Source organism: Fukomys damarensis, unplaced genomic scaffold (genome assembly GCF_012274545.1).
Source record: "Fukomys damarensis isolate Sample0158 unplaced genomic scaffold, DMR_v1.0_HiC HiC_scaffold_6, whole genome shotgun sequence".
Taxonomy (NCBI): Eukaryota; Metazoa; Chordata; class Mammalia; order Rodentia; family Bathyergidae; genus Fukomys; species Fukomys damarensis.
The window spans coordinates 43,086,846-43,096,179 of NW_022900918.1; the positions used below are offsets into that span (position 1 = coordinate 43,086,846).

The 9,334-nt window shown below is 54.9% G+C and overlaps 1 protein-coding gene across 1 annotated transcript in view; it reads left to right on the forward strand.

The window, feature by feature from the left end:
• Positions 1–9,118, forward strand: part of Lamp1 (lysosomal associated membrane protein 1) — an 11,224-nt gene extending 2,106 nt beyond the window's left edge. The window contains exons 3-9 of the mRNA XM_033760916.1: positions 1,091–1,310; positions 1,430–1,588; positions 6,639–6,832; positions 6,975–7,163; positions 7,682–7,748; positions 7,835–8,005; positions 8,275–9,118. Of these exons, the coding sequence (XP_033616807.1) occupies positions 1,091–1,310; positions 1,430–1,588; positions 6,639–6,832; positions 6,975–7,163; positions 7,682–7,748; positions 7,835–8,005; positions 8,275–8,414 (1,140 nt within the window). The 3' untranslated portion in view covers positions 8,415–9,118. The remainder of the gene's footprint in view (positions 1–1,090; positions 1,311–1,429; positions 1,589–6,638; positions 6,833–6,974; positions 7,164–7,681; positions 7,749–7,834; positions 8,006–8,274) is intronic.
• The last annotated feature ends 216 nt before the right edge of the window (positions 9,119–9,334 follow it).

The following is a 9,334-nucleotide window of genomic DNA, read 5'->3' on the forward strand; positions in this document are numbered from 1 at the left end:
TTTTTTTTTTTTTTTTTTTTCTTTGGACCATGGATTGAACTCGGGATCTTGGTTTGCGCTTGCAAGGCAAGCACTGGAAGCACTGAGCTAAATCCCTGGCCCCTCTACCAGATACTTTTTTTTGTTGTTGTTGATACTCTTGTTTATTTTGTTTTTTTTTGGTATTGGATTGAACTCGGGATCTTGGTTTGCGCTTGCAAGGCAAGCACTGGAAGCACTGAGCTAAATCCCTGGCCCCTCTACCAGATACTTTTTTTTGTTGTTGTTGATACTCTTGTTTATTTTGTTTTTTTTTTTGGTACCGGGGATTGAACTTGGGTCCTTGCGCTTGCAAGGCAGGCCACCGAACCACTGAGCTAAATCCCCGGCCTCCCAGATACTTTTGAATGAACATTTCTATAGCAAAAAAGTGACAACTTTCTTCAAATATAATAAATGTATAGGTGATCGTGACACCCTGGAAGGATTAAGTTTCAAAGCAACTTAGTTTTGATTCTACTGTAAATTAAAGCTATTTTAATAGAGGCATTGTTTTGTTTCGAGACAAGAGCCTCACTATGTAGTTTAGGGTGGCCTTGAACTTGCTGTGTAACCCAGGGTGGTCTCCAACTCAAAATCCTCCTGTCTCAGCTTTCCAAGTGCTGGGACTCCAGGCATGCATCGCCACACCGGGCTTGGCAGTGTTAACTGTGAGTGCTAAAGGCACTTTTCTCTTAGACTTGACTTCTCAGTCTTGCTAATGTGCCATGCCGACCTTTTTCATGGGTTTTGTTGTGTACATTAAAAATGTGTACCTTATGGAGGCGTGAGGAAAGTCCAGCCCCAGGAGGGTTCCAGTGCCAGAATGGTAAACATTTGATGAGAGGGAGGTGCTGCGTGCTCTGATTTGGCCGTCGTGTTATCTGTGTGTATCGAGTTACTCTATCCCCACACATTCGTGCAGATACTGTATCAAATAACTACTAAGGTGTGGGTGCTCTGAACTGTTCCTGAGATGGAGCCAAGGTTCCTGTGAGCCCCGTGGAAGGTGGAAGGAAGAATGCCTGTGGCGTTTCTGCTTCTCATGGGGCTCTCGGATTGTGTGTCCTAGAACGCGACCTTTCCCCTGCCATCCTCCGCACACGTACTAAATAGCAACAGCTCGTGCGGTGGAGTCAACGCCTCCGAGCCCAGCCTGGCCATCGCCTTTGGAGGAGGACATTCGCTGACCCTCCAGTTCACACGGAATGCCACCCGCTACCGCGTCCGGCTCCTGCACTTTGTGTATAATTTGGGAGACACAGACATCTTCCCCAATGCGAGCTCCAAGGGTGAGAGCCCAGGAACTGGGGTTGCAGGGTGGTTGAGCTTGCCAGCAACTGGATACTGTAAGAACCTGTTCAGTTGTGTGCATGTGCGTGTGGGTGATGCAGTTCTGTTCTTGCTACAGAAGTCAAGGCTGAGGACTCCATGACTGACATCCTGGCGGACATAGACAAAAAGTACCGCTGTGTCAGCGCCACCCAGGTGCACATGCAGAATGTGACCATCACTCTCTCCGACACCACCATTGAGGCCTACTTGTCCAACGGCAACTTCAGCAAGGGAGGTGAGACACTGCCAGTCACAGTGAGTGCAGGGCCTCTCTGGGGTCCCAGCACCTGGTGCAGCCAGCCCATGACCGCGGAGCTGGCCTTGGAGAGTGAGAGTGGGCAAGACTGGACAGCAAGCTAGGCTCTGCCCTCCCTCCTCTGATGCCCGAAGAGGGGCAGACCCAGAGTGGGTGGAGGTGGGGCAGGATCTTCCTTGGAGTGGGTCAGGAGTGCCCTTCCTGGAGGAGAGGCAGGGGAGGCAAGTGGGTGTCAACTGGCTTGAGAGTCTGTTCCAGGATGCACATGCAGTTTAATTAGGAAGGGGCAGAGGGGCAGCGCAGTGGACACCTTCCTTGCGCTGACTTTCCGGGGCTTGGCAGGTGGGACCAGCTCCCTGCTGGCTCCGCCTCTGTGCCGCTCAGGCCTAGGACAGAGGCCTTCCTGAGGGGTGTGACCTGGGCCTCTCCTCTCCCGTCCTGCCGCGAGATCTGGGCCAGATGGCAGGGTCCAGGCTGCCTTCTCACCCTGACGCCTGGCAAGGTGGTCAAGCTCTTGCTTTCTTTACTTGTAGAATAAGAACGGTAGTCTGGCTTTGAAGGTTGCTGGGATTAAAAAGGAAATGTATGCAAAGTATTTATCGCAGTACCTGGCGGAGTAGCAGTTTTTCTTTTTCTTTGTAGTGCTAAGGAATGAACCCAGGGGCGTTCTACCACCGAGCTATACTCCTGGGCATTACTTTTTTTTTCGTATTTAGTAAATAATTTTAAGAAAACACAGGAGAAAGTGGGGGGAAAACAGTAAATTGTACTTGGCACGATGGTGCTCACTTGTAATTCCAGCTGCTAAGGAGGAAGAAGCAGGAGGATTGCACGTTTCAGGTTAGCCTGGGCAATAAGACCCTTTCTCAGAAAGGGCTGGGGCGGGGACATTGCAGAGTGACTCCTGCCTGGGATATGCAGGCCCTAGGTTCAATCCCTAGTACTGCAGGATGAGTGGTGGGTGAGTCCCACATCCTCTGCATCAGTTCAGAAACCACAGCCTTGTTCAGAAGGCTGAGGCTGCGGTTTCTTGGGGTGGGCATGGGCTTGCCTGACCATGTCACTGTGGGGACAGCAAGGGCCTCCCGGGCCCTCGTGCACAGGTCCCTCTGCAGTCCTGCTGTAGGCCCTGGATGGCTTGGGGACAGGGCTTTTTCATGGCACCGGCCCTTCCCTACCCCATGGACTCTCAGCCCCACCCTATGTCAGGAGAAGCCCAAGGGGCACACAGTGCCAGGGCCCACAAGGAGAGTCCAGCCAGGATACAGCCTCTGGTTCTTCCTGGTTCTGGTAGCTGCTCTCACATCACCCAGCCACAGCCCACAGTCTGATCCATTCATGGTCTGTCGCTTCACAGAAAGGTGGCAAAAGCGTGAGTGACAGGGCCAGGGCCAGAAGAAGCCAGCTTCTGGTGCGTGGCGAGGCCCTGCCCCCACAGGCAGCCTCTTTGGAGCACTGGCCTGGAGTGGAGCCTGCCTGGTCAGGAGGGAATGGCTGCGCATGGGCCTCAGGAGTGCTGGTGAACTCAGCAGAGCAGGGCTGGTCTGGAGCGTGGGTCTCAACCGCTGGGTGCGCACAGGTTGTGTGGTCTTAAGCTAGCCTTGGATTTCTCGGGTCAGGAGCAGATGGCAGTGGACACTGTCAGGACCTGGGACGAGCTGGCCACACTTGTCCAGGGGCTACTCCTGGCTGGGCCCGCAGTGCCACCATGCTGGCGTGTCCTCTGGTGGCCTGCTTTTTTCTGTGCCCCAGCCCACGCAGGGCCTGGAGGCTGGAGGCTGGAGGTTGTGCTGTGGCCTAGGACAAGCACAGGGAGAACTCTGAGACCATGGCTGCTCCTCCTGACTGAAAATGGAGACACAGCAGACAGGGACTCACTTGTCTTTTAAATTAATAATTACTTAGTTGTTTTGTTGTCGTCGTTTGGTACCAGGTTTCAAACTCAGGACCTTGCATTTGCGAGTCAAGCAGTGGAACCACTGAGCTCAATCCCTGGCCCATTTAATAATTACTTTTGAGAGAGACTTTGTTTTTTATTTTTGTTTTGTTATTTTGTTTTTTGAGACAGGGTCTCACTGTGTAATTGAGACTGACCTGGAACTCATTATATAGCCCAGGCTGGTCTCGAACTCAGGATCCTCCTGCCTCAGCCTCCCAAGTGCTGGGATTACAGGCATGCACCACCACGCCTGGTGAGAGACTTTGTTTTTTAGAACAGTTTGAAGTTCAGGGCCCAGTGAATGCTTGCCACTTATCTCCACTGTCTAAATCCCACGCATACGTGGTCTCTCTTTTTAAACACAGAATGTATTCTCTTGTCCCATGGGGAGAGGGTCTGAGAACGAGGCTCCCCCCTGGGCAGCTGGTGGTCAGCACCGTGATGTGCTTGTGTGTGGCACTTGGGGCTACCCAGAGCTGGGCTTGCGGCCTGTCCATGCTCAGCACATCCTGCCTCTCTGAGAAGGGCTGGCAGAAGCCACCCTTCCCCTCCTCACATGAGGTTGGTGCATGTACCTTGGGAAGGAGGTCTTAATGCTGCTTCTGTGCTCCTGGAGTACTCTGTTAGTGGATTCTAGAGGATTCTGGGAGCCAAGGTTTACCCAGAAGCCCCACTGCTTATCTGTGGCAGCCATGGTGTCCTGGGATCAACACCAGTTCCCTCCTGGTCATCAGCTGGAGTGGGGAGGGTTGGGCTGCAGCCACAGGCACTCCTGTTCTGTGTCTTGGGGAGGGAGCCCTGCGGCCCCCCTGAGCAGTCAGCCCTTGTCTGTCATTCTGGGCCTCTCTTGCTAGGAATTCTCAGCACCAGCAGGACCAGGCCTGGGGTGTGGCTCAGTGGAGAGCTTGTGCCTCACAGTCCAGGGGCACTGGCTTCTGTCCCCAGCACCTGGGATCACCCCACACCCAAGCAGACACTTGGGGGGGCTCCTAGCTAACTCTGCTCCCTCATTTCCTGAGAGGTGCAACCCTGGCCTCACTGTCTGGAGTAGGGTGGTCCCTGTGCTCTGGGTGGTGCGATGGGGATCAGAGCTCTCAGGACCCACCAGGGCTGCTCCTTGGTGAGGTGTGGCCACCTTTGGACTTGAAGTAACTGACCCCACGGCAGCACAGGATTACCTGCTTCAAAATACTTGCTGTTTATAAAGTCGAGTCGTTCTTTCTCCACTTTCTTTTCATTCATAGGGCTCCTAGGCACTTCTGTGGTTTATGTTTTGTTTTCCCTTAACTGAGTTTCCAGTGTTTTCAGGGGAGGGTCCTACATCATTTACGTGGGGTGTATTGTTGTATCCTTGGTCTGTTCCCATTAGGAATTCCAAGCAATTGTTGGAGGAATATATTTCTGCTAAATCGGTTACTGTTTTGGCCATAAAGTAGCTCCCTTTTCTCTTGCCTGTGTCAAGCTCTGTGAGCTTGTCTGTCATTTGTTCAGTGAGGGCCTGGCCAGAAAGCCTTGTTCATCTTACCTCCCACCAGTGTTGGTCATATGGAAGAAAACTCAGGTGGTTCACAAATTTAAATGAGGCACACACCAGGCCTGAACTGACTTTCTGTTGGTCTTGTTGTGGAGAGAACAAAACCTCTCAGAGGGCCCCTCCAAGGCAGCAGACTGTGCTTACCCTAAAGCGGCTGCAGGGGCCCAGGAGATGTGTCCTGGGATGGAGCTTCAATGGGTGATGTTCAGCCCGGGCGGGCCTCTGGGCCTCTGGGCCTCTGGGTCCCCACAGAGCTCCGATTTATCCATCTTGATCTTCAGAGTTTGATATGTGGATATGCTTTTAAGTGTAGGTCTTCGTAAGCTTCCCTTCCACCCAGCTTGGCAGTTTTTCCTTCATCCCTTAGGACCCAGACTCTTGTGGTCCTGCCTGAGTGGAAGGAATTGAAGCGGAATACCCCTGTGCTTGGGTCTTCTGCAGGGCAGGGCTTCACTGGAGGAATGCTGTCCTCAGGGCTTGGGAGCTGGAAGGTCCTCAGCACGTCCTCCCCTCCCCTCCTCTGCATCAGGGGCTTTTGCCGTCAGTGAGAGCCCAGGGAGGATGGTTGGGTGGTCAGACAAGAGCCGAGGGGATGTGTGCCATGGCAAAGGCTGCAGTCCTTAGCTAGCTTGGCCCTGGTGCCGACCCATGGCCTCACCAGTCGCTCTGGGTCTCCTAGTCTGGGCTGTGCCCCAGAACCCAGGTTAAGGTCACTGTGTGGCATGGGAAGTTGCTCTGCACCCACCCTGGTCTTTTCCTGTGTCCAAAAGGGGGTGCCCACGGAGAGGGACCCTTCCAGAGGTGTGTGAAGCCCCTTATAGCACAGTGGGTGGACTGAAGGCGGAGCTGGCCACTGGAAGAGTACGGAGTTGAGCTTCATTTTGCCTCTGAGAGAAACATGTGCTTGTCAAGGAAACCTGGTGCCTCTCTGGGCTTCCTGCATGTCCCCATGACTCAGTTTTATGGAAATGTGGGAAAGGATGGAACTGGGGGAAACCTGAACCCGTCATTCCAGACCCCTTGATTAGCCACAAAGAAAACAGAGAGGCCTGAGGAGGCAGGGAGCACTGTGTGCAGTTGTCCTGCTACTGAGGGGTAGAACCACAGCCAGAACCCCGAGCCTGTCCCCGAGCAGCCCCTCCATAGGTGCCCATGTCCCTCACTTCCCCAGTGGCTGTCTCCGTGCCCTCACACCCTGCACCAGAGAGACCAGAACAGCTGGCTGCCCAGTGGCCCTTCCTGTGTCCTTGTGGCCGATTGCAGCCTTCCTCGTGGCCCCCTACCGGCAGGGAAGGGCTGTGCATTGCCCAGCGATCTGCAGGGACGTGAGCTGTCCTGCTGCAGAGGTGGGATGGACAGAGAGGCTCTGGGTCCCCGTTCACCCTGCCGCCTGAGACCTGGTCACTGTTGGGCTGAGCTTGACTGGATGGAGGATGTGGGTCTGCAGGCTAGGTGGGGGCATTCCAGCTCCAGGTTTGTCTCAGGGAGTAAGTGGATGCTGGAAGAATGCCGAGCTTGGAACTAGGCTCCACGTACCCCCTGCACTGTCCCCACAGAGACGCGCTGCAAGCAGGACCTGCCTTCTCCGACCTCTGTGCCACCTGCACCACCCAAACCCCCCACACCGCCCAGCCCCACACCCCCAAGCCCCACCGCATCCACCTACAACGTGAGCGGCAACAATGGGACTTGCCTGCTGGCCAGAATGGGGCTGCAGTTGAACGTCACCTACTCACGCAAGGACAACACGGTAGGGAGATGGCCATTCCTACAAAGGCTGTTTTGAAAGCCAGCAGTCTACTGGTGTAGGATGTGTGTTTTCTTCTGGGTCTCTTACGACCTCTCAATTCTTGTTAGGAGAACTGAGCTATCACTTAATCTGCTTTCTCTAGACCATGACCAGAGTGGTCAACATCAACCCCAATGTAGCCACTGCCATGGGGAGCTGCAGTGCCAACCTGGTGTCCCTGGAGATACGGAGTGAGGACGGCGTGGTCCTGGGCTTGAACTTTCGCATGGTGAGGCTCCCGCGTCGGGGCCTCTTCGCAGGGCTGCCTCCTGCCACCTTCTGTCGTGCCTTGGTGGGTGTTGAGCAGGACCCCTTCCTGCCTCCAAGGAGCCCAGGCCGCTGTGGGTGACACGCTGACTACAGTGAACATGAGCAGAGTCCCCGCAGTCAGAGCCCACTGGGAGGAGGTGGCAGAGGGCTCCTGAACACCGGGTGCTGCGTTGCTGCTCAGCAGTGGTGTTTCTGTGTTGTCATCCCTAGAAAAAGTCACATGTAGAGGCAGCAAAATAGGAAGCATGAATACTGCCCTTCAGTGTTCACACACTGCGCATGCACTGGTTCAGTCGGGTCTTTTCTGTCCCGTCTGGCAAAAGCTCACTGCTTTAGTGTGGGCTCCTGCAGTGCTCTTTCCAGTGGAGAGTGAATGCGTAAAAAGGCCTGGAAGGAACTGACCGGTGTGTTTCCCTGTAGGTAGGACACCATGCAGCTTCATTCTAGAGCTGGAAACAGCTCTGGACTGACACCTTTCACCTGTGGGGTGACGGTGCCCACGCCATCCTGGAAGGCAGCTCAGGGTCTCTTCTCTTTCAGAATTCGAGTGCCAACCGGTTCTTCCTAGAAACGGTCAAGTTGAACATGACCGTCCCTGATGCCCAAGGTGAGGCTTGTGATGCTGACCCTGCCCACGATTGCATGACCCCTGCCCATGGTGGCCTGAGGCGATCAGACTCACCTGTCTTGCAGGGGCCACTGTCCAAGCGGCCAACAACTCGCTGAGAGCCCTTCAGGCCACCGTTGGGAACTCCTACAAGTGCACCACTGAGGAACGCCTGCGTGTCACGCCCAGCTTCTTCCTCAACCTCTTCAGCGTGCAGGTCCAGGCTTTCAAGGTCGAGGGGAACAAGTTCGGGTCCGGTGAGTACGCTGCATGGCGCACATGGTGACCTGCGGCGCACCCTGCACACGTTCCCGGGCTGGGGGAGCTGCATCTGAACAGAGGCGGGGTTGTGCGGAGAGTTCTTCACTTCAGAGGGTCACCTGGCCCCAGCAGCCTCTGGCGAGGGGTTGCGTCCTTGTGTCCTGGGGGTTCGTGTTCCAGAGGGCCTCCAGGGCTCGGCGGAGCTGGCCAGCTCTGAGTAGGGCGAAGAGCGCTGGGCCCAGGGTGACGCCCCCTCCTGTCACAGCTGAGGTGTGTCTGCTGGACGGGAACAACATGCTGATCCCCATCGCCGTGGGCGGCGCCCTGGCTGGGCTTGTGCTCGTGGTGCTCCTGGCCTACCTCATCGGCAGGAAGAGGAGTCACGCCGGCTACCAGACCATCTAGGCGCAGCGGGCGCCGCAGACGGGGCGGCTGCCGCACCGGGCGTGCGTGGTGTGCAGGGAGGCACACTTTCTGGCAAACTGTTCTCAAATCTGCTTACAAATGTGAAGTTCATCTTGCAACATTTACTATGCACAAAGTTAATATTGAAATGACGGTGTTAATTTTGCTAACTGGGTTAAATATTTTGCTAACTGGTTAAATGTTAATATTTACCAAAGTAGAACTACGCGAGGGCAAGAGTGCTTTTCTGAATTGGCATGGGCTCCACTCATTCACTGTTTCAAAATTCAGTGTTGGTTCCTTTCTTCTTTGCTCAGATTTAGGCCGTGCAGAGTCAGGTCTGAACACGCAGACCGACAGGGGTGGCAGACAGGCTGGCACACCCAGGAGCTAACATGGGTCCCGGGCACATCTGGAGGCTCGTTGCAGCCTCAGGTCGGGAGGACCAGGCCCGGCGTCCAGCCTGTGTTACCAGCCTGCTGTCTGAAGCTTCTGCTTTCCTAGGTGTCAAAAGGGTGTTGTTTTTGTTCACTTGTAAAATGGTTCCTGGTCTTGTGTTGGCATCCGGTGTCGCCCTGTCGTGCGTTGTACAAGGATAGGCTCTCACTGCCGAGGCCTCTGCTGTGCTCGGTGGCTAGCACAGAGCCTGGCTCTGTGAGCTGCATTGCCTGTAACGATGCTAATAAACAGACACTTTCTTTGTCGGTCTGGACCTTGTGCTTTTGTCAGCGCCACAAGTGCCCACGACAGTGTGGACCTGGAGCCGGGCTGAGCTGACAGCAGGGAGCGTGGCCTCCCAGGCAGATGCCCACCAGTGTAGAGAGCTGCATGTGTGTGCAGGATGGGACACCTCACCAGCAGATCTCCACAGCACTGGCCATTCGTCCAGTTCTCAAGGCAGCCTGCAGTGATGCTGGCCT